Source organism: Neophocaena asiaeorientalis, unplaced genomic scaffold (assembly GCF_003031525.2).
Source record: "Neophocaena asiaeorientalis asiaeorientalis breed wild unplaced genomic scaffold, Neophocaena_asiaeorientalis_V1.1 scaffold398, whole genome shotgun sequence".
Taxonomy (NCBI): Eukaryota; Metazoa; Chordata; class Mammalia; order Artiodactyla; family Phocoenidae; genus Neophocaena; species Neophocaena asiaeorientalis.
The window spans coordinates 2657524-2683463 of record NW_020173416.1 but is presented as its reverse complement, the minus strand read 5'-3'; the positions used below and the strand labels follow the sequence as shown (position 1 = coordinate 2683463).

The 25940-nt window shown below is 37.0% G+C and overlaps 1 protein-coding gene across 2 annotated transcripts in view; it reads left to right on the top strand.

Annotated features, from left to right (window-relative positions):
- The window catches only part of GPHN (gephyrin), a 601186-nt gene that overhangs the window by 500295 nt on the left and 74951 nt on the right, over positions 1–25940 (top strand). For both annotated transcript variants that reach the window (XM_024747262.1, XM_024747261.1), the window contains 4 exons: positions 4915–4970; positions 11405–11524; positions 13050–13108; positions 14175–14328. In XM_024747262.1, coding sequence (XP_024603030.1) covers positions 4915–4970; positions 11405–11524; positions 13050–13108; positions 14175–14328 — 389 coding nt within the window. The remainder of the gene's footprint in view (positions 1–4914; positions 4971–11404; positions 11525–13049; positions 13109–14174; positions 14329–25940) is intronic.

The following is a 25940-nucleotide window of genomic DNA, read 5'->3' as shown; positions in this document are numbered from 1 at the left end:
ATTAAAAAGGTGGAAGTGGGAGCAGTTTCAGGGTCTAGCATTAAGCATTATACAGTGCATTTGCTGTTAGGATTTGGTTTATATTGCTTTTATCTCTTCCTTCAAATTAAATTCTACAGTTACAAAACAGAAAAGAAAACTTATTAATAGAAATGCCAGAATTAGTGGGGGGAAAGAGTCTAAGCCTTTACAGAAATCCTTGGAATCCATCCATCTTTTCTAATGGCGTACTGTGGCTTACTTAAGTTCTTTCCAAGCTTTAGCTTCATCTGCCACTGTACCTCCACTTCTGCCCCCTCCCACCCAAGCTGGTAGAATTCATCTTGAAAATGGCAACTTTTCTTTTACCTGTCTGTTTAATAGATGTTTTAAAATAAATATCAGTAAGTTAGGTAGATTGATCGTTACTTTTCTGTCTTTATAATAAATAGTTAGCCTTGGTGTTGATGTAAAATCAGGACTTCTGTTGTAGTTCACTAATTTTTTATTTCTTAAGTTTTCTCTTCGTCTGAATTTGTCTGTATTCCGTTCAATCTTACAGTGCTGTGCTCCTCAGAAAGGGTAGTCCAAGAACCAGCTGCATGAGCATCAGCTTGTTAGAAATGTAGAACCTCAGGGCCTGTCCCAGACCTACTGAATCAGAATCTGTATTTTAAGATCTCCAGGTGATTTCTATGCACATTAAGGGTTGAGAAGCACTGTTATAAGGGAAATGGTAAAAATGACTCCTCCGTTATACCTGGGACTTTCTGTAATGTTGGTTGACTGAGCCTTCCTTATCTAGCATGTTTCCCAGGTGGAAATTTTCAGGGCAAAGTGGAGAACACAGTTAAAGTGAGATATCTTCTCTCCCCAGTCAGTGTACCTTCCTTGGCAACAAAGCATCTTGCTTCTTAGAATCACTTAAAGGCTCTTTCAGTTGTTGGCCTCCCTGACACTCTATATCAACCTTGCCCCGGATTATCCCTAGCCACTCATTATATAATGACATTTGTTTGGAGCATTCGTACAGAACACTGATATGAGCATTTTGAGTGTATGTATATTTGCATGTGTGGGGAACAGGAGACAAGAGGAAGACTGAGAGCAGAGGGTTTCAAAAAAGAAATAAAGGAAGTGATCCCTACCTACCACACATTTATAAAATTATTTAAGAAAATTTACAAAGCCCAATACTAATGTGTATAAGACAGTTTACAAACTTCCCACCTAAGTATTATGGAAGTGCCAAATTGATTTCTTTGTTTTATCAAATATTTACTGAGCATCAGTGATGAACTAGGCACTATGCTAGACATAATCTAAGTTATATAGAATTAAGCAGAGCAGTCTTTCTGAACATTCTAAAGCTGGTGAATGTTGACTCGTATTTTGAAGAAAACAATATACACGAGCCAGCAGAAAATGGAAGGCATTCAAAATACAGCATTTTGCAGTGGAAAATATTATTTATTGTTCATTCATGCATGCATCTTTCTACAAAGATTCTTAGGAGGCACACTCATTCGTTTCTTGGACTTCCGAATACTTCGTATGTTGAACATTTATTGAATACCTGTTATTCGGCAGGTACTAGGAATTTCCCTGAGACAGGTAAGCAAATGGTTACAAATACATTAGGAAGTCGTAATTAGAGTTATTTCAGGAATACACTGTGGAAACAAAAGAAGAAGTAGGTGACTCTTGAGGGAAAGGAAGTCAGATATGACTTCCTAGAGAAGGTGACACTTGAGCTGAGTCTTAAAAGCTAAGAAGTCTTTAACCAGAAGGCAGGGAGAAGAAAAGGACACTCCAAGCAGTGAGAGTAGCATATGTTATGGAGCTGAAATATGAGTCATCTTGGTATTCTCAGGTACTCCTGAGAGTAGCTAGACTATAGGATAGAGGGAGGACGTGAACCAGAGCCTTTACACATACTGTTTTCTTTAGGTGAATATCTATAGATGAAGCATTTTCATTTCCTCTCTGTCTCTCTCCCTCTCCCTCCATCTCTCCCTCTCTCCCCATCTCTCCCTCTCTCCCCATCTCTCCCTCTTCCCCCCACCCCATCTCTCCCTCTCCTTTTCCCTCTCCCTCTGCCCCATCCCCATATATTTTTGCCTACTTAGCTCTTCCTCATCCTTCATATTCAAATCATAAATGCTTTTATCAGGGTGTCTTTCCCTGACCCTCCAGTGTAGTTCAGGTACTTTCAATGTATGCTCTCATAAAACCGTGTTCCTTTCCTTTAGAATGGTTTTCTTAATTTGTATTTATATACAAATTTATATGTTTGTTAATGTGACTTTGATTAATATCTATCTCCCTCACATCGGTGGCTTTAAGAGTTTTGTTTTCACCACACCCATAGAAAGACACACATTAATACATTAGACATCACAAACCAATGATATACACATACATATATAACATATACAATGCATATAAATATATATGCATGCATATATATAAACAAAAATAAGTTTCTTGACACAATTTTCACCTTTACCATGTGTGACGAGATATATTTTCTGTTCTTTTTCTTTACAAGATGATTTTACAGCCCACCTCTGTTTGTGATCTAGAGTTTGAAAAACATTGCAACAGACTGACACTGCATTAGAATAGAAACAATATCTAGTTTTACTCTCTACTCTGTCCCAGCATCTAATATAACACTAAGAGCACAGAAGACCTCAGTAGAAATTTAGTGAATGAATGAAAGGAATAAAAAGCCTTAAAAGGTATTATTTTTAAAGTATGGTTATTCCCATTTTTATCAACAAGCAAACGGAAGGTTAGAGAAAGTTTTAGTAATTTGCTGAAAGTCCTGAGGCTAATAATAGGCAGAACCAGGATTCAGATTCAGCTTTTACTCTAAAACCATGCTAATTTTCCCTTGAGCAAGTAAAAAGAGAAGACATCTAGGTTGCTTATGGGAGGTGGAAAGCTGGTAATATCTCTAGCAGAGAAATAATCAAAACTAAGTTTATTCAGTTTTGAGATGCAGTTAGTACAGAACTCTGAAAGATAATGGACTTTTTAATTTTCTACAGTAAGAAAATTATGATTAACTTTAAAATACTGCAAAAATAAGTGTGGGGGCAGATGAAACAAAATTGGTAAAATGTTGATAACTGTTGAAGCAGTGATTTCTATGTCTGTTTTAAGTTGTTTCATTAAAAAAAAAAAGAGGAAAGAAAAAAGAACCCATGAAAGCAGCATAAGAATACCATTGCAGGAAAACTACAGTATTCTCTTTCTTACAAGTGAACACTGAAAATACAACAGCATTCCAAAAAAACACCAGAAAGCCAAGAGTTTATTAACTGAGACAATGTCTAAAAAGCACAAGATACAACATCTAGTAAGTAGAAGACACCCAATGTTAATTTTTGTTCCTCTTCACATCAGGTTAACCAAAGCCAGCTGTGCAAAATAGTGACTTATTATAAACAGTATTGTATATATAAGGCTTCAGAAAAAATACTACTTTGTAGTCACATAAAGAAACAATAATTTTTTAAAAAAATAAATGTAATCAGGCTACATGGATTCCCTTATATCTGGCTTTCTTTCTTTTTTAAATTTATTTATTTATTTATTTATTTTTGGCTGCTTTGGGTCTTTGTTGCTGTGTGTGGGCTTTTCTCTAGTTGCAACGAGTGGGGGCTACTCTTCCTTGCGGTGCATAGGCTCCTCATTGCAGTAGCTTCTCTTGTTGCCGAGCACAGGCTCTAGGCGCGCGGGCTTCAGTAGTTGTGGCTCACGGGCTTCAGTAGTTGTGGCTCACGGGCTCCAGAGCACAGACTCAGTAGTTATGGCGCACTGGGCTTAGCCGCTCCACAGTATGTGGGCTCTTCCTGGACCAGGGCTCGAACCTGCATCCCCTACATTGGCAGGTGGATTCTTAACCATTGCGCCACCAGGAAAGTCCAAGAAACAATAAATTTTATATATCCTCTCTAAAAGAGGGAAAATACTTTTAATTATTTATCAACGTGACTGCAAATATGATTAAAATATTCATATAAATAGTGTTATCTTTGCTGTGTATGTGCCCCCAAACCCTTGCTGTATGCTGATTACAAGGAGATAATGGTCACGATCATGAAACTCATTAGGTATGCATTGCCTTGCCAATAGTATTGGTCTGAAATCCAGTGGTATGTGAAGAAAACTCTTTTGAATACATTTATCTCCAGGAATATTTTTTCATCCAGCCATTACTATACTGTATATAGAAAAAATTGGATGAGAAGTCTTTTCCGTCTCAAGTCTGAAAGTGTTTCTTCCAATTAAAAATAAACAGTCAATGGGAATTGTGATGCAGCACTGCCTGTGTATTTTGATTTAGAAACAGAATTTTGATGCATCATAAAAAAAAAAATACTGTATTGGAAATTCAGAGACTGGGGTTTTAGTCCTAGCTCTACCACTTGTTAAAGGTACTGAACCTTTTCTACCTTTTTCTACCTGAGTTTCTTCATTCTGTAACTCATTTCCTTCAAGTGTCAAATGAAGAAAAGAATATATGTTCTTCCTACTTCACTTGCTACTTCATACATATGTCTCCATGAGTGTGTACACACATATAACACATACATACCCATTTATTTAGGACGATAGGCTAAAAGAACTTCCTATTAAAAAGTGCAAGAGTGGAAATTATGGAACAACAAGAAAACTATCTCCAGAGACACCAAGAAAAGGCACAATCTGGACCACTTCTGTTGGTTCTTGTGAGTTGTGGATACCGAAGATCAAACTAGTAATAACAAAGCCCTTTTCTAAACTAGGAGATCAGAAAAGTATTCCACTTTCCTGAAGCCTTATCTGATCATTTGAGTCAAGTTTTAGAATTCCAACACTAGGTTCTTATTCTTTGCTATAGGTCCATTCTGATGATTGTTCTTGGTTCTGTTCATCTCACAGCTGCCGATGGCCCAGGAGATCGTTTCATCATTGGGGAATCCCAAGCTGGTGAACAGGTGAGATTCATAAGCCTGAAAGGCCCTAAAGATTTTAGTTTCATGGACTTTGGGCTTCTAATTCTAGACTTCTGCCATTGTTGTAATGGAAATCTTAGAGAAGGATTAGACAGGTTATCAAAGAGATGAAAGGATGGTTCCCATGAGAAAGAACCAAATGAATTATTTCTTAACTGAAAGAATCTGCATCTGTTAATATACAGCATGATGTTACTGGTATGTCTCAGATGACATGCCATGATGGTTCCCATGAGAAAGAACCAAATGAATTATTTCTTAACTGAAAGAATCTGCATCTATTAATATAGCATGATGTTACTGGTATGTCTCAGATGACATGCCGCACAAGCATTTTCCAGCCCTGTGATTGGATGAATCTTTCTTCTGGTATAAACATTAATGTTTGAATAGAGCTAAAATTTCTAAGTGGTCTTTGCAGAGTTTTCCCCGACTCGTGTTACATACAGGGAAATTTAGAAGAAGCAGATTATTTAATCTGTCTAGCTAATCATTTTGATTAATTTTTCTCATCAGGGAGCTAACCAGAGAACAGGTATTTCTTAATAGAAACGAAGCACTGATGGGCCATGGTCGAAGTACAACAGAAGTCCTCTTAATTAATGCTTTGGATACCAGTAATTGGTCATTTAATTGGAAATAAGTTACAAGTGGGAAATTATCTTTTACTTTTAAAATAAATGTAAATGTAACTTAAATAAATGAACATTTATTTGTCAGTAATTTGATGGAGAGCTAGGCTTTTTTTTTTTTTTTTGCAGTACGCGGGCCTCTCACTGTTGTGGCCTCTCCCGTTGCGGAGCCCAGGCTCCGTACGCGCAGGCTCAGCGGCCATGGCTCACGGGCCCAGTCGCTCCGCGGCATGTAGGATCTTCCCGGACCGGGGCACGAACCCGCGTCCTCTGCATTGGCAGGTGGACTCTCAACCACTGCGCCACCAGGGAAGCCCTAAGGCTTTTCTTATAATAAGTATCTGCTATTTGAACTTCTCTTATACCCAAAAGGCATTATATGTGATTTCAAGTTTTAGTTTCTTTAAAGTGGAAAAAAATTTAAGGCCTTTGCAAAGTATCTAAGTATAGAATCCTTCTAGATTTTTATTATATTTTTATAATTTTTTTTACAGTTGCTTCACCCATACCTAATTTGACATCAGTTCTTTTTAGCAGCCTTTTTTAAATGAGTTTTTCCAAAGGTTTAACTTAATTTTTATAGGAAAAAAATAACTCCTTTTACACTCATATATCATTGGTTTGTGTAATATTTATTTAAATAACTTAATTCAGTAGCAACTATTGCCACAAACAAGTTTGGGAGCAAACTCGGTTGAATCTTAGGTGTACAAGAGAAGAGTCTAACAGTTTCAAACAAGTGTCTGTAGGCATCATTACGTTCAATAGGAAATAGAGAGCATATGTTAATCCAGTGAGTTTTGAAAGTTGGTTAAAAGGGCACCTTCCTTATTGACTAGAGGCAAAGGGAAAACCAACGCACTTTTCTCTTCTGCTACCACCAAACACTCATAAGGATTATATAAAAATAAAGGAGGGGGGGCTTCCCTGGTGGCGCAGTGGTTGAGAGTCCGCCTGCCGATGCAGGAGACGCAGGTTCGTGACCCGGTCTGGGAAGATCCCACATGCCGCGGAGCGGCTGGGCCCGTGAGCCATGGCCGCTGAGCCTGCGCATCCGGAGCCTGTGCTCTGCAATGGGAGAGGGCACAACAGTGAGAGGCCCGCGTACTGCAAAAAATAAATAAATAAATAAAATAAAGGAGGAAATAAATAAATAAATAGGGCAGTTTGAGCAAAAGCTATATCCCACGCCTTAGCATGTACTCCCATATGTGCTAAAAATAGAGAGGGGTTGAGGAAGTATATAGGAGAAGGATGGTGCCAATGGTGGTAACCCTAGCTGCCTCACCTCTACATCCAAGCATTGAGGAGTACTGTGTACAGGTCTCTGAAGCTAAGCCTGACACTGTAGTAATTAGATCCTGTCCATGCTGTGCACAGGCTGGTTTTGCTCTTCATGACTGTTCTCCTGACAAAAAGAACAACTAGACCTATGTCGCTTTTTTATAAATAACTTGCATTATGACCTCATAACTTACTTGACCTCTTGGTATGTGTATCCATCAGCAATGGACATATGAAGCATCCATTTTTTTTTAACAAAGCCCCAAAATATCAATTATTCAAGGAGTACTTCTCTGATCTTCAACTGAGTCTATCCAATATTTATCAAACATACCTACTGTTTGTACCAAGAAGCACTGTGCTAGGTTCTAGGAATATAAAATAGATTAATACATGATTACTACTCTTAACAGTTTACATATAGTGGAGGAGACAGAGTATAAACAACTAAATATAATACAATATATTAAGTGTTAAACTAATGCTCTCAGTCATGTGCTATGGAGCACAATAGAGAGGTTGAGCATTTTGTCCTAGAAGGGCTAGGCAGATGACATTGGAGCTGGGCCTAAGAGAGTTTTACAAAAACAGAAACAGAAATGAAAAAGGAACATTCCAAGCAGAAAGAACAGTATAAGTCAAGACCCAGTGGTGTTTGAAAAATTGCATGGTATTAGGAAATTGCAAATCGTTTGTGGTAGTTACTGCCTAGAATACTTAGGCATAGGTAGCAGATTGTTAAGAGCCTTATGGACCCCTAAACTTTATTTACTAGTTAAGACTTCCAACTGATAACAAGGAGCACAAGAAAAGTTGTGAAATTAAAAAATTGCCAACTTCTTGTAAGTTTTCATAAAATTTTGATGGGAAAAAAGGTCAAAACTATATAAGAAAACAGGGTTTTTCCTCAAGTTACCTGTGATGTACTTTATCTATAACTGATGTATCATACACATACACTCTTTACAGCAATCTCAGGGATCTTGCAAGAGCCAAATTGCTCACTTATTGAAAGTAAATACACTTGAGCACTAGGGGACCATTGCATACACTGAGACAGTTATTTACAACATGGTTTATTGGTGTACGAAAATACTTAACCTTAAATCACTTATAGTTTGGTCCTATTGGTTAACATTGGACAGTTTCAGTTGTGTAATTATGAAGTGCTATCATTGGACAAAGTTCAAAAAATCCAACTCAATATCTCTATTAAGGAAAAATCAAGATTTTTATAGTTTTTACTTTCTGTAAAGTATATAAGGTACCTATATCAATAAAAATTAAAAAAAGAGTTGGTAGTCTTAACAATCTAAAGGAAGTACTTTATTTATTGCTAGAGTTTTTCCAGTTGATTCAATTCAATTGCAGGTTATATGTCTACTCTAAGTAGATATATAAATGTCTTTATATATCCAGTAATATCTTTTACATTAGATTTAATATAAGTGAGCTGGTGGGAATCCTTCACCTACCATTTAGAAGTACTGGTTTTGGAGAGGAGCCAAATTTTTTATTTAGCAGCCACACAGAAACACTTCTTTAAAGTTGGTTTAAGCCAAGAAGCAGAGAAAATTACAGGTATAGCCACAGTAAAGCTTGAAGTAAATTTACATAATATGGTTCATTGAATCAGACTAAATTGAGGGAGGGCTCCAGGCTAACACACATCAGCTTAAGAAGCAACTACCCTGAAACTCACTTTGGGAATCACTTTCTGCCTTAGCCAGAAAGGCACTTTCAGGGGATAAAAAGGACTTCTTTAGACCTACATTAAATATTTTTATTGCACAGTCTCAGAAGATAGTTTTGACATTAGCACCTCTACTAAAAAACACATATATCAAAACATTAATGCTTTTCATCAAAAATCACTGCACTGCAAAATGGTCATGTTTAGTGAATTAAGAGATGCACCAGATAATAAGTAGTATCTGGGGTTGAAAAAAAATTAATGCATTGAGGACTTCCCCAGTAGTGCAGTGCTTAAGAATCCACCTGCCAATGCAGGGGACACGGGTTCGAGCCCTGGTCCAAGGAGATGCCACATGCCGCAGAGCAACTAAGCCCGCGCCCCACAACTACTGAGCCTGCACTCTAGAGCCTGCTAGCCACAACTACTGAGCCCGCGTGCTGCAACTACTGAAGCCTACGTGCCTAGAGCCCGTGCTCCACAAGAGAAGCCACTGCAATGAGAAGCCCACGAACCGCAACAAAGACTCAATGCAGCCAAAACTAAAAATTAAAAAAAATTAATGCATTGGGCCCTAGGCTTTTTTTTTTAATTCTATGCATTATCTTGGTAGAAAATTACAGTAGAATGTAACAATTCCAAATAAGCCTGAAATGTGTTTTGTTTTGTTTTGTTTTGTTTTTATTGCGGTACGCGGGCCTCTTACTCTCGCGGCTTCTCCCATTGCGGAGCACAGGCTCCGGACGCGCAGGCTCAGCGGCCATGGCTCACGGGCCCAGCCGCTCCGCGGCATGTGGGACCTTCCCGGACCGGGGCACGAACTCGTGTCCCCTGCATCGGCAGGCGGACTCTCAACCACTGCACCACCAGGGAAGCCCTGAAGTGTCTTTTTGTCAAATAACATGATAAGGGGATATAAAGTATGTAGTTCAATGCCAGATTTGATCCCAAGAACCTTTCTCCAGTGACTTGTGGGAGAAAATCAGTGAGAACACCGGAGTTGTAAGCCAAGAAGGATTACATGGTTCATGTAGTTGTTGTGGTAATGAGACCATGCATACTTATTCATTCATTCTGGAAGTATTTATTGACTACCAACTTTGTGCCAGACACTTTCTAGGCTTTGGGATGATAGAGCAATAAATGTGTCTGGAAAGAGGGTGATTAAAGATTAATGAAATGACTCTACCCAAGATATAGACAGGATTAGGGGAAACTAACAAAGGAATGTGAAGCACTCAGGTACTAGCAACAGGGAGATTTCATTACCTCCTCTAGGTTTGAAGGGGCAAAGGGAGAGAGTAGTACCTAGACCTGGGAGATTGATAGCTATGGGAGAGGTCCACCTAATAGGAGCTGTGGCGTCAGTAGTAGAAATGGCATACCCATCACCAAACTGCAGCCCAGCAGGGAAAGGGCAAGGGGAATAAAAATTGTACTTCTCTCTCTCTCCTACCCTCTGATCTCTTGTTGGCCCCTCCCATTGGCTGAACCTAACCAGAAGCCAGAGTGATGGGAACCTGGTTGAAACAGTCCATAGAGGTTGGCCTTATGGGCCACAGCACAGGAAAATGACGATGCGATCTAGAGAGGCAAACAGAAAATGAAAATTTCTGTCTTTATAAGGCTTATATTCTGGAATATAATAATGCACCTAACACTGCCTAGCATAGATTGAGTATTCAGTAAATATTAGCTATTGATGGTATTGTTTACAGCAATAGCATTATGGAAATAAGCTTTTTAAGGCTTTTCTAACAAATAAATTTCCAGTTTTACTTTGATTGTACATCTAGTGGAAGGGTATTTTTCCTTAATCATGCCCTAATATTTTTTAATGTGGTAAAAAATGTATAACATAAAAAGTACCATCTTAACCATTTTTAAGTGTACAGTTCAGTAGTGTTAAGAATATTTACGTGTTGTAACCTAAAATTTTAAATGCCTAAGAAGCAGATGTCTTTGGAAAGATATCATTTTTATTGGGGAATTAATGTTATCTCAGAATTTTCTTTTTGGGGAAATTTAAAGCATTCCTTTTCCCAAATCTGACCTAAATCATGACCCATGACAAGTGACTCTTCTGAGGCCAGATCAAATCTATTAGATGGAGCTGACAGAAATATGATTTTTCCTGTGCTGGGAGGAAGTGTGCAAGGTAGGTCCTGAAGTCAGTCTCCCATACCATTCATATGAGAGCTCAAACAATAAAAATCTTGGATATAATATTTAACCCAAATCATTACAGACACTGGAATCATTTTTAAATGATTTATTTACATTTGTTAGACTTTTATTATTAGTTGCAAGGTGAACTAATATATTTTATAAAGATTTTCAAGAGTAATAATTAAAATAATTTTTCTGGCTTGCCTTTATTTAACTAAAACGTTGGTTAATAAAATACTACATTTCTCAAACATCAGAACTTCAGTAAATGATCAACATGATGGTTTTTCATAATTGTCATTCATAAAATCATATTACATGGTATTTTTTTAAAGACTGTAAAATCACTTTACATATATTAAGAAAATTCACAATGAGTGAGAGACAGTAGTGGCAAATATAAGTGGTAGTTCTTCAAAAGGAAAGCAGGGCACCAAAAAAGACATCTAATTAAGTCAAACGAAAGCCTCTTTGGTGTAAGTATATTTGTTTGTGACTTTTATTACATTTTCCCAAAATGAATAAGACTGTAAGATTTTCCTTTTATGGTTTGTTTCAAAAACTGTCACATCTCCTTCAGACTTTTCCTTTGCAGCAGTAAAGTAAATCAACTCTTTCTTGCATGTTTGTATTTCCAGCCGACTCAGACAGTAATGCCAGGACAAGTCATGCGGGTTACAACAGGTGCTCCAATCCCCTGTGGTGCTGATGCAGTAGTACAAGTGGAAGATACTGAACTGATCAGGGAATCTGATGATGTATGTCATTACCAGGTCTTATGGCTCCATTCCTATCGTGGTATTATAAGTCATGCCTATTTTCTGCAATGTTTATGAGATTAGCCCAATTTTTTTGGTTATGTTAGAACCTTACATTGTAGTGTATAGTAAATAAGGAACTGCCTTAGGCTTGAAAACCTTTTGTTATAGTAGATGTTTTTATGATCATTACTGTGATTACAGCAGAATTTGAGCCACATTTGAGCCAAGAAATTTCATATGCAAGCAAGGAAAGAAACTACCTCAAGATAGAAGAGCAGAGATATTAACTGTTGACTTATCATCTAGCTGAGAAACTTGTTCATCAAGACTAGCTTCTGATAAAATGTGAAGGAGATCTTAATAGAGAAGAATTTAACAAAGAACACTTGGGCAAGTTCTTGAATATTACACTAAGCCAAGCATTTAAACCAAATGATCCTTTCAGCTCTGGTTTTCTATAATTCAGGAAAATCTGTGCCGCCAAATTACAGTCTGGAAACATTAAATTTATGTCAGTTCCCCCTCTATTGCCTAAAATAAAGGACTCTGTTCTAAGTAGGCCTTTATCTCACTGAAACTAGTGGCAGTTATTGAAACCAGAGGATCAGTCACTAATAAAAGAATAATTTCAACTGATGCTTTAATGACTGGCTATCTTACTTGTTTTGAGAAGTTTAAGATATCTTCTGTTTTTAAAGTTAGAATTAATAACAAATATATATTCTCCTCGGCTGGGTATATAGTAAAATTTGGCCATGCTGACACACCCTCTTTTCTTGACATTTGGGGATTTTCTCTTTAATCACCTTCCCACAAGTAAGTCTTATAAAATTCAACTCTTGGCACACAGATCACATTGCCCTGCTGTTAAAACTGTCCAACAGATTTATTGGCATCAGTGAAGCCAGCAGAGCATTGAAATCCAGAACACATGCCTCCACAGACTCTGCCAGATGACAAGACACAGTTCCAGTGTCACAATGTTATTCACAGTCCATAAATGTAAAAATGATGATCACCATTAATTTATAGAAATCTACTACCAGATAAACTATAAGTCCTTCACTGAAATTTCTGCAAGTATTTCAGAAATACCTGCAGGTATATATGCAAGGAACCTTGGCATAGTATTGAACCCATGATTTAGAAGAGACAGGTTATCTCCATGCATATTCACTGTATCTATTAGGGTAGCCATCTTTTTTTTTTTTTCCTAAAGAACGCTGCTTACAAAGTAAGAGTCAGTATTTGAATTGGTACATTTTTTAAAAGCATGAGAATCAGTGAAAATGTTTGTTTATTTATTCATTCATTCATTCCTTGGCATCAAAGCTGATTTTTCAGGAACGTGTGGTAGAAATTCATCATGTTCAAAGGGTTTAGCAAAGGCTTTTCTGTTCCTCTATATTTTTATATATTCTGGGCCTATCTGGTGATGAAAGCATCTGAGTAGCTAAATTCTATTGATCAAAATTCAGTTAGATTGTTCTGTTTGAAATTACATGATTTGCTCTTATTATAGGGCACTGAGGAGCTTGAAGTACGAATTCTGGTGCAAGCTCGGCCAGGCCAAGATATCAGGTAAGTTCATAACATATAGAATGTATAGCCAACTTTTGTTTCTGCCATGATCATGAACTCAGGAGAGCATGGCTATTATAAATTCACAGCTCAATCAGTTAACCATTAGCTTTCAGGGCTTTTAACAAGTAGCAAAATTAATTTTCTGAATTCTGTATCCCATGTCTGCCCTCCCTACTTTTTTGTAAAGTTGGTAAAGGCAAATGAAATATTCAAAAGCAACACGAGAAGGAGGCAAAGTCATGAGCCTACATAATCCACAGTTAATCCTCCTCCTAGATAATCCAGAATTACCCATCCCTACCCCTTGGTAATCCAGAATTTGATATTAACACAGATACTTTCAGAGTTGAGTATTTATATAATTAGCTGAAAGCCCCTCCTCTATTGACTGCCAATAATAATGGAATAATGTACTACTGCTTATATACAAAGATGAGACTACTGTCTTACCATAAGTAGTGTATATTTGTCAAATGATTTTTCTTACAATTGAATATGTTTGCCCTGATTCTATTAATGCTAATTTGCTCAACGTTTTGTAACAAAGCTATACTTCTCCAGTTCCTGTGGCGGCAGGCCAAGAGTGAATGGACCTATGCAGCCACAGAACTGGACCAGCCTAAGTGGTCTAAATGGAAATTATCTCCATGACTGTAACCTCATTAGCATTATTCTCCTCACCACAAAGCTAACAAGCTGTGGACATGGCATTAGATATTTTCATATAAATGCTTGCCTTACATCAGAGAAAGATTGCAATTGGTGTTTTGGACTGTAATGTGATACAAAACAATTTATAAAATAACTTTCAAACATGAAGTAACATATTCCTGTTTAACAGCAATAGATACAAATCTATTTCTGTCTTCTGTTATGTGATTTAATTTTTTTAATTAAAAAAGCATAGAGTTTTTAGAATCTCTTCGTTTTAGTATTCTGGTCCTGCCTCATCTCTTCACTTTTTCCGCCTTGAGTGTCCTCCTTCTTTAACACTAAAGTTTCCCCTGAGTTGAGAAAATACTGTTCTTAGTCATACTGTTTATGGTTCTGCTTTGACTTTCAGACCCATTGGCCATGACATTAAAAGAGGGGAATGTGTTTTGGCCAAAGGAACCCACATGGGCCCCTCAGAGATTGGTCTTCTGGCAACTGTAGGTGTCACAGAGGTTGAAGTTAATAAGTTTCCAGTGGTTGCAGTCATGTCAACAGGGAATGAGGTAAGGAAAAAAAGCGGAGGGGGGTGACAGCAGGGGAAAGATGGTGGGTAGTGGGGCTTTCAGATGAAAGTATTTCTGACATTCTGTGTTCTGTGTTATAAATAGAACATTAAGGATTATAGATCTTACCACATTTCTATAACAAGGAAATAATAAATTGGCCTCAGAATAGTTCAAGTACAGAAAATGAAAAGGAAGAACTAGAAATTACATATTAAGAAATGTTCCCTTCCATTTACTAAAATGAAATATTACAACCAATGACCTTCCACACACTCAGTACATATAAACAAAGAATGTTGACTGCTAGCTGTAGGTATTCAACTGTGCAAACCAAGTACTTAGTCTGTTGGGACAATCAATTGTGCATACCCTGCTGCTGAGATGATGGGCCACCTCTGTGTGGGAAATAATTCAACGAACTAGGACACCATGGCTAGCCCCTTTTCTTGCTAAACATTCCATGTGATCTTTAATCACCAGGAAGGATTTGAAAATCAGAGGGTTTTTTTTTCTCTAAAGATGGCATCTCTAGTAGCATGCTATTCAGAATGTGTCAAAATGTCATTTCAGCCCTGATTTAGGAAGGGGAATTTAGTCAGTCTTTTTATGAGAACTCTTGAAAAACTTCCTGTTCCCTGTATGCTTAAGTTATACAAAACTTCAATTGGAAGCTGTAAGGTCAAACTGGGAATATTGAAAAGTGAATCCGCTGGAAATTCAAAGCCTAAAAGCAGAATCAAACTATTGAGATTTTTTTAAGTAATTCCTTTAGATCTTATACTATTTTTAAACAGATTAACAGGATTTTGGTTTTTTTTTCTCTTTTAACTTCTAAAAAGAGGTTGCTACCATTATTTTTAATTTCCTAGAGTCTTGGAGATGGATGTTTTCAAGGGTCTATTACCGTTCTAGCTCTTTTGGAAAAGGCAAAAGAAAAGAATGTTTTGTTTTGCTAATGGAGAGGTAAATCAGAATTCTAGATTTGCTTACTTCCCAGTATAGGTGTACTAGTCATTCCCAAAAACTATTGACTGACCCAAAATAAACATTCTTTTTAATTGATCTACAAAGTGATGATTCTAATATCCCTAGGACGAACTGATACTATGTTCAGCCTCAGAAAGAAATTTCTGTTAAACTGGTTGACTTAATGATCTATTCTTATTTGAGATTTATTTATATGCTTTGTGCATCTAAGTGACTTCATGGGGTTTAAGAAAGCTAAGTACGATGAGCAAACTAACAGACGACTAGTTATTAGGCAGCTTTGTTTAAGCTACATTTATTGTGTTCTTCCTAATGACTTTGTAGGCCTGGATTAATATTATCAGTTATCCCCCAGAGTACATTGGTAGTATTTTTTAAGCTATCTTTTTTTTTTTTTTGCGGTATGCGGGCCTCTCACTGTTGTGGCCTCTCCTGTTGCAGAGCACAGGCTCTGGACGCGCAGGCTCAGTGGCCATGGCTCACGGGCCTAGCCGCTCCATGGCATGTGGGACCTTCCCTGACTGGGGCACGAACCTGTGTCCCCTGCATCGGCAGGCGGACTCTCAACCACTGTGCCACCAGGGAAGCCCCTAAGCTATCTTTTATACCCTTTATTAAAACTATTTACTAGTAGTAGGGAAAAGTGACGGGGTGAGAATAGAGATGGTACATACATGGTAGAATCTAAAGAAGATTTTGTAGTCCTAGTTCCCTGCCCCCATAGATTTGATTGTCCTTAGAGAAGCTTTGACAGATTCCCCTGCGTTTTCTGGCCTGCTGTACTTAACATGGTTTTCCAAGGGAATGATGCTTCTAAGTTCCATGATCTCTGGTTCCATGTAGTTTGACATTCCTCCCTACTCCCATCCAAAGTTAGCTATTATTATGACTCTCTATCACCATATAGTTTAGTTCAACAAATGTTTGTTGAATACCTCTATGCCAGACACTATACTGGAAACTAGAGATAAAAGTGATAAATAATGCATAGTATCTCTCCTGAGGCTTGAGATCCTCAGATAGCCAGAAAATAATAAGGAAAAAAAAGTACTCATTTATTTCAGAAAGGCCAAAAGAAATTACATTTGTCTATGAATGTGACAAGTCTATAATTTATTCAGTCACAGCACAAGCTCCCCTTAAGTATTAGTTCTGATTTCCCCTGATATGTATGGCTTCACATACGCCACCTCTTGAATCCAGTGTGGTGTATTGCTAAGCAAAACAGTAACCTTAGCCAACCCAAAGAATGCCATACAAGATGTCTATGTATACTATATTTAAAGCCTGCTCTGTATTTTGTGACTACATGATCTTATTCAGGATGAAGGAATTCTTTTAGAATTGGGAAGGTAGAGTTGTAAACAATAACTAACACAGACCAGCTGTTGTAGACATTTGTTGATTTTGACAAACTATGCAGGTTAAAATTTAGGTAATAGAATACCATTCAGTAATTACTTGATTGTGGTCGTACATTTCCAACCTCATGTATTTGTTCAATATATATTTATTAAGCATCTGTTACACGCTGGAATGCTCACCAGAGGTTCTCTTAACTAAACATCAGACTTAACAATATATGAATATACTGTACCTTGAACCAGCTTACTTAGAAAGATATTGAACAGGAAACTCAGCATCCAGCAGGGGAGCATCATGCTTTCTTCAGTGGGACCAGTCATCTTAGCAGTTCACACAGCCACCCAACAGCTGTTCTCTTTGTTCTTCAAGTGACATTTAAGTGCAAGGGAACAAGAATTCTACTAGGGGAGTATGGGAGCCAGCAACTTAGAAGCACCATCTCCTACATAGGAATCAATATTTCTTATAACAATCTTAGGCAACTTCCAGAGTCCCTACAAGGGATATGCCCAGCTTCAAGTGTCACCACATTCATGGAAGCCCAAAGCTTGGCTTTCCACTAGGGATTTATAGGTCATCTGTAATTTCTTCCATTCCATATGCAAGTTACTAATCAGAGACCATTTTACCATAGAAGTGTTGCCTGCTAACAAGCTGACATTTTTCTTTATCAAATTTCCAGAGGAACTGAGCTAGAAAGTTAACCCAAGTTCAAATTTGTCCTTAGACATGGTGAAAGCGTTTTATTAAGGCTTTACCCTCACATAAAAGAATGCACTGTCTGCAGAAAATTCGAAAACAGTAATAAAACTAACTACAAGTCATGTTGTTCTTTATTATCACCATGCACTGGCAATCCTAAACAATGTCAGTGACAAAATACTCCTTTCCACTGAGGCAGTCTTCTCTCACAACCCCTCCCCTTTTAGTATGCTACCATACTGATGTCAGGCAGTGTTCTGACTCCCGGAGATACAGCAGCAAGCAGGACAGAGAAAGCCTCTGCTCTTACAGAATTTATATTCTGATGGGGGGGGCAGGTAGTCAATAAACAAACATATAGTGGTAAATGATATGAATTTTTAAAAAGCCGAGTGAGATAATACAGAATGCTAGCAGAAGAGGTATATGCCAGGTATTATCTATTGAAACTTATTCCACATCAGCCCTTTTGTTCTCTCCCCTATACAATAAAGCTGGAAGCCTGAAAGCAGTTTCCCAGACTCTCTTTCCAGCTGTGGTCCAGTTAGGTTTTGCCATTGAGATGCATTAACATGGTATTAGAAGGTGGAAAGAAGGTAGCAGGAGTATATCTCCTCAACTCAGTAACATCACTTTCCTCCAACAGCCCTGGGGACGATGGTGACTGCAGTTACTGATCTTAAGTAATACACGTTTCTTCTTTTGTTTCTCCAACCCTGCCAACACATTTGTAACCAATCCCATGCATTAAATCCTCTCTTCTCCTACCCCCTCCATTTGAAATACCTAGAGGAGTTTTGGTTTTCTTGTCCCGGACCTGACTGGTAGACAGGTAGAGTCCTCTGTTTTACAAAGGCTAATCAGGCCACACTGATGAGGGGAAATTAGAGTGGAAATCTGAAGCCATTGAGGGTATATGCCTCGTGAACAGAACTGTGTTTCAAGCAGAGGGGACAACAAACACTAAAGCCCTGGAGTACATGCTTATCAAGTTTGAGGAACAGCAAGGAGGCCAATGTGGCTGAAGTATAGAGGGAAAGGAGAAAAGTAAAAGGAGATGAGCTTGGAGAGGTAACAGAAACAAGATCATTTTATTCTAAATGGACAGTTTTGAGGAAGCGAAACATAGCATGGAACATAAAATGGCTTAAATTTTTAAATGATCACTCTGACTTCTATATGTATGGCTTGGCATATGGGAGAGAAAAAGTGAAAAGCCGGGAGGCCAGTTAAAAGGATATGCAGTGGTTACTGTCTGTACCTCTTTGAAACTTGTATTGTTTGTTCACTACTGTATTACCAATGCTGATAAAATTGCCTGACACACACACACACACACACACACACACACACACACAAAATTAAATTAAAATTAAAAATTAAAATAAATTTTAAAAAGGAAAGGATATGCAATACTCCAGCAAGAGATTTGGACTAGAATGGTAGTGGAGATGGTGAGAAGTAATCAGATCCAGGATACATTTTGAAGGTAAAATCAACAAACAGGATTTGCCAGTGAATTCAAGGTAGAAGATAAGAGAAAGTGAAACATCAAGATGAGCTCCATTCCATAAAATATATTGTTTCCCTTGAAACTGTAGATGGTGAATTTTAGGTCTTTAAACTGGACATCAGTCAGCCAGCTGCCATTAGCTTCAGGAAGTCAAGATTGTATGCTTGTTATCTAGTTACCCAAAGTACTAGCAATAAATATTCCTTCCATAGATGGTGAGTTTTCTTCTAGTTTCAGTCACCTTCTGCCATATTCCATAACTCATTCATTCATTTCTATTCATTCTCATTCTTCCTACCCCCTCCTTCCCTGTCTCTCCCTCTCTCTTCCTCTCTCCCTTTCTCTCTCTCTTTCTCTCTCTCTCTCTCTCTCTCTCTCTCTCTCACGCACACACACATACACATACACAGAACTAAGTGTATTTATCTCCACTATGCCTCTCCTTATTTTATTCTGTCTTTTGTAAATCTCTTGGCCACTCTCAATAACAGATGTCTGTACAAACAAGTTTAAACTTTAGATATATAAAGTCTGTCTAAAATGTCCATATACTGTTCTTTGGGAGCTGCCACAAGCAGCTGTTATTATAAAAGTAGAATCTTTAAAATCTCTGTCCCCACTAATAAGAGAAGGAATAAGAAGTTGAGTGTCTACTATGACCAGTACCGCTATGTGCTTTATGATTAAAGCAACACTATGAGGTTAATATAATTATCCTTCTTTTTACATAAGAGAAACTTGAAGCTCAAAAACAAAGCAACTTACCCAACATTATATATGTTGTGTAAGTGATGAAGCCTGGTTTCACACCTAAATCTTTTGGCTGTAATGACTTTTTTCCACTATTCCACAATGCTTCCCACTTCCTTAAATTTCATTTCCCCAGCTTTTTAATGGCAATCTCTGAAACCTATCAGGTTAGATAGTCCATTACTTTCTTCTAGCCACACTATACTTCTTGTCCAGATTAAGGACTATGACTCACCACTTTAAAGTTGCCTTCATAACACTTTAGATAGCTTCACTCCTTTAACCTATTCCTTTGCTTACTGTGGTAATACCCAAAGTGAATGACTCCATTCTCCACTTTCTCCATTTTTGCTCCCAAGCAGAAAAACATTACTGAAAAAATTCATAGAACTATGATTACCTGAACAACTACAAATTACTGCCATTTAATGGCAACCTGGCACTTAAAGTTGTTCAGTAATTCTGATGTAACTGTCTTGTTGATTTTCTAGTACATTCTTCCAGTTCCAGTATGATAGTTCATTCATACACTCTATACCCTCTTTAAACCTCAGTAGCAGCCCTATTTTGTACTCTTGGCAGATGACCTAACCACCTTTATGGGAAAAAAGTAAAGGTAAAAAATAAATATATTTGTCAAACTGAACTAGGTGAGATCTCTTCTTCCCGTCTCATTACCTCGAAAATTTCCCCATTCCTTTAGCTATCCTCCTTTCTTCCAATCTAAAAGGAAAAGGTACTTCTTTCTAAGAACAATTCCTTTACTTGTACCTTTAGACCCACTTTTTCTCACCTTCCTCAGAACTTTGATTTCTAAATTACTTCCTGTGTCTTCTATGTTCTCTGATTATTTTCTCTCTAGTGGCTCATCCTCCTTTCACATCCAAAAAGACAAAGATTACCGCTATCAGAAGAGAACCTATATTTAAACACCTTCTTGCCTCCTTGAGCTACTGCATATTCACCTCCTATCCACTACCAGCTTTGTTGAAAGAGAGGTCTGCACATGCTGGCTTTCCTTCCTCACTCTGCACTTTCTCCTCAAACTCCCAAGTCTCATTATTGCCCCCCATTAGTACAGAGACTGCTTTCCTGAGTATACTATTCACCTCCTAACCTCTAAAACCTGCTCTGATATTTATCTTCCTTAACCTGTCTATATCATTTGACATCAGTGCCATTCCTCACCCACCACCTTGAAACTGTCTCTTTCCTGGTGTTCCATGATTGTTCTCTCTTGATGCCCTGCCAACTACTACTTTTTTTCTTCATTGTTCCTTATCTTGATCCCATTCCCTAATTGGAATATTCCCCTAGGATGCTGTTCTCTACTGTGTCTTCCACTCTCTCTAAATTCTCCCTTAGAGTTTTCCTCTCATGTCAAATATATGCAGGTAACTTCCCATACCTGTAGCCCTAAACTTAACTTCTTTTGTAAATTCAAGCCTTCATTTACAACTTCCTCTGGATATTTCCACCTGATGTTCCACCATTACCTAATCTCACTCACCATCTTTCCCTTCCTACCAGGAAGAGTGGAATACTTCCTTCCTGACTTGCCACTTTTTTAAAGGCATCACTATTCCCTGAAACTGTTATTGCCAAGGTCATCAGTGACATTTAATTTTTTTCATTTTTAATTACAGTAGAATACACATAACAAAAAATTTATCATCTTAACTATTTCTAAGTGTATACTTCAGTAGTTTTAAGTACATTCACATTGTTGTGCAACCAATCTCCAGAACAGTTTTTATCTTGCAAAACTGAAATTCTATACTCATTAAACACAGCTCCCCATTTCCTCCCTCCCACAGCCTGTGGCAACCACCATTCTACTTTCTATCTATATGAATTTGGTTACTCTCAGTACCTCATCTGAGTGTCATCATATAGAATTTTTCTTTTTGTGTCTGCCTTGTTTCACTTAGCAAAATATCCTCAAGTTTCAACCATGTTGTAGCATGCGTCAGAATTTTCTTCCTTTATAAGGTTTCTTAAAGGAGGTGAGTCTTGATCCTTCAGTATAGTTTTTAACAATGTAAAAAATGACCATGGATTGGCAGACAGGGAGACAGTGCTGAGTATAGTTGAGGAGGAGAAAGTCATAAGATTGGTGTTTGAGAAAGATCATTTTCGGTAGATGTGGGCTCCTGAGCAACAGAAATGTCAAAACCCCTGTACAAAGACCACCAGAGCCCTGGGTAGGACTCATTAGAATTTGTAATCTAGGCAGGTTGCTGGAACTGGACAGTCAGTAGCTTTATCTTTGGAACATATGAATCTATGTGGAGTTACTATTAAATCACTTTGTTCATGATCTTAGAACATGTGGTTCTGAATGAGCTGGTGTTAAAAAACAATTTCAGCTAAGACAGTTTGTGCTCTGTATTATGGTTTGGCACAATTTATCTGTATTAAAAGTCATAGTACACTTTTGCAAATTCTGATTTCAATTTCATTCCTCAGTGACCCACTTCTGGTCACTTTCAGCCTAAATTAGCTCATTATCTTTGAGATGTGATCAATCCAGATTGGTACCACTTTTTGATGGGCTATGATTGTGTATTAGGTTTTCTGAGGTAGTTTTTTTGATCTCTACATGCACCATGCCTTTGTGTACTCTTTATTTCATGATAATTTGTTGAACCATATAGCTTACAGTAAAATGTGCAGCAACATTTAAGGCTCTAGAGTTTATATATTCGGCCACTGCCATACAGACAAACATTAGGACAAATATATTACCAAAGTTTGCAAGGTACTTCAAAGCCATGATTCTAGACTTCCAAACCTGTACATGAAAATATGTCGAATATTTTAGCATGGTTCTCTTTATAAGAAGAAAGGAGCAAATCTTTGTATTATGTAGTAGCCATCCAGTAAACTCAAAAATGGCTTAAAAGGTATAAAAGACAACAGATTTATTCCAAATTTGGGAAAGGCAAAACCAAGAAGAGTTGTCAGAGGAAACAAGATATTAATATGTCATAAATAAAGACAATAAATATTTACAGACACTAATTTTAATCAACAATAAGTAACCATTATTTTTAGAAGCTTTTGATTAAAATGATTTAAGAATGTGCCATAAACCAGAGAGTTAACAGAATATTTTGGTTATAAAAAGGGACCTTTGTTATCTGGACACAAATTAACTTAGCCATTTTTAACAAAAAGAAAACCCAAATTCTAGTAACAATTTACAATAAAAGATCCATAGGCCTTTTTTTCCTTATGAATAAGCCCACGTCACGTAGCCAACTTTGTCAATGTTTTTAATATATATTATTCTTCCCGTATATTCATTATTTGTAGTTATTACTGCCAAGCAATAAGTCATTTCCATTCAGACCTTCTATACTTTACTGAATAATACTCCTACATTTATTTTTTACTGTCTTCCTTTATATTTTGGCACAATCAGTAATTTTTACTTTAAGAAAAATATTGTTCTGTTTTTTCCTAATAAATAAAACATAATCATTACCTTGCACAAGCACTCCTCTATCTTCATATATCCTTTCTACCCTGTTAATGATGGTTACTGTAACCTGTTAATGATGTACTTAATATAAACACTGGTATATATATTTTTTAACATCTTTATTGGAGTATAATTGCTTTACATTGGTGTGTTAGTTTCTACTTTATAACAAAGTGAATCATCTATACATATACATATATCCCCATATCTCCTCCCTCTTACGACTCCCTGCCACCCTCCCTATCCCACCCCTCTAGGTGGACACAAAGCACTGAGCTGATCTCCCTGTGCTATGCGGCTGCTTCCCACTAGCTATCTATTTTACATTTGATAGTGTATATATGTCCATGCCACTCCCTCACTTCTTCCTAGCTTACCGCTCCCCCTCCCCATGTCCTCAAGTCCATTCTCTACATCAGGCACTGGTATATTAAACATTACAGTGTCCACATATCCAAGATTATTTACCAGTCAATCAAATTAATATTAGTTTAAGATCTTAGAGTTAACTAAGGATCTGGCAATTAAAATTTAATTTCTTGTAAAGTCATGATTTAATAGAAGCATTATAAGAATTCATCTTGTAAGGGAGGAAAAATACTTTTCCCTCTACCTTTCTAATTTCTCAAGCTCTGAATTTTATTACCTCTGTAACAAAAGACAGATTAATAAGAGAAAAGCACAGCATTAATTTAATGTAAGTTTTATGTAACACGAGAGCCTTCATTTAAAAAAAATGAAGACCTGAAGAATCAGTTAAACCTGAGCATTTTAAAAATTAGTTTTGATGAAAAATGGAAAGTTGTGGAGAAATATGAAAGGACAGAAGTCATGAGGAAAGTGTAGTAAACTGGGGGAAACTTAGCAAGGCCTGTTCCTTCAGATTCCTCTCTCTGTCCCTTCACCTTCAGAGATAAGGATGCTCCTTTCCTCTGGGCATAGGGAGGGCACCTCTAACATAAGGGTTTTTTGACGTGCTTCAGGGGAAAGTCAGGAAGTCCTTCCTGCATGTACTATTTCTCAAATTCCTTCAGCTTAAAATATTCACTATGCCAAATGCCATATTTTGGGGTAGCATGTCTTGAACCTCATCAGTCTCTTTTCACGGAGACATTCCATATCATCATCCCCATATTTAGATGAACACCATTTAGAAGGTTCAAATTAGGATATTTTTAATAAGAAAATAGGGAATTCCCTGGCAATCCAGTGGTTAGGACTCCACACTTCCACTTCCAGGGGCCCAGGTTTGAACCCTGGTCAGGGAACTAGGATCCCACAAGTCGTGTGGCATGGCCAAAAAAAAAAAACCTATTAAGATTTTTTATATATGTGTATGTATAGCTGATTTACTTTGCTGTACAGCAGAAACTAACACAAGGTTGTAAATCAACTATACTCCAATAAAAATTAATTTAAAAAAATTTTTTTTAAATAAGAGTCTTTAAGAATAGAAAAAAAAAAAGCAGAGAGACCCAAGGCTTACATAACTAGAATGTTATACTAGTATAACTTTCTTATATGGTAGTAAAGTTAGGAAAAAGACACAGGACAGTTTTTAAACTAAAATTATTAAATCAGTCTAACATGTCCAGAATCATGATAATAGAAATAGAATATGAATTTTTTCTAATACAATTTGTAAACCTCTGTATTTATAAACCAAATTCTTAAAGACTCCTTAGATTATGTTTAAAAGCTCTGTATGTTCCTTTTTCTTTCTTACATCCAAGCAACCAAGGCAATTAATTTAACTCTCAATTAAAACTTATTTTTCAGAGTTTAATTAAAAGCCATTTAGAATAAGACCATTCTCCATTAGAGTTTATAATCTGACTTTTCTCACCTTTTTTTGTGTTAGGTCTGTTTGTCTGGACTATCTAGGTATTTCTAAGGTGTGGCCATAATTAATTAATGTCTATAATTAATTAATGGAATTAATTAATTAATTACATTTTCCAAAAGAAGGAGAAAGTAAGGATGTATAAGGAAGCTGTTTGCAATGGATATGGTAATAGTTACTGACCTATAAAATTCTAATACCTTCTCTTTGCAAAGAGGAGAAGTCTTAGATGCAGACAAACCCATTTCAATACATTAAAAAGAGAGAAAGTAAGTTATTACAACCAGTCTTAGGCCCTTTGACAATTCCATCAAGACCATCAAGATAGAATTAAATAGGATTATTCCATCAAGGTAGGATTAAATCTCTGAAGAACAGAAACAAAGAGAGAGGTCTCTTAAAATAAACTAAGTGATTTCTCTTTTAGACAAGTAAGACAGAGAATTTCCTCAATACAGGGTTCAACAAACTTGTAAATACTTTGTATTTTTATTAAAATTTCATTTTGAAGCAGTACATAACAATAAAAGTGATAATCATTGAATATTCTGAATTGTATTCACCCTTTATTCTAAAAGTGCTTTCAAGTGAACAATTGTCATGTCAAAAGTACTCCAAAACGACCACTGCAATTCCAAATTTTCCTTGATGAAACTACGCTTTCTAGAAAAATAAATGCAAGAAAGATAAAACAGAAGCCAACTTATGCCAGGAGAAGTACAAGTTTATTATTAGGTGAATCCATGAATTCATTAGCTAAAAGCCAGTCAACAGGGAAAATATCACTTATATATGTCTAAAGTCCTTAAAACTAAGGTTGAGAATGGAGCTGGAGGAATCAGACTCCCTGACTTCAGACTATACTACAAAGCTACAGTAATCAAGACAATATGGTACTGGTACAAAAACAGAAATACAGATCAATGGAACAGGATAGAAAGCCCAGAGATAGACCCATGCAC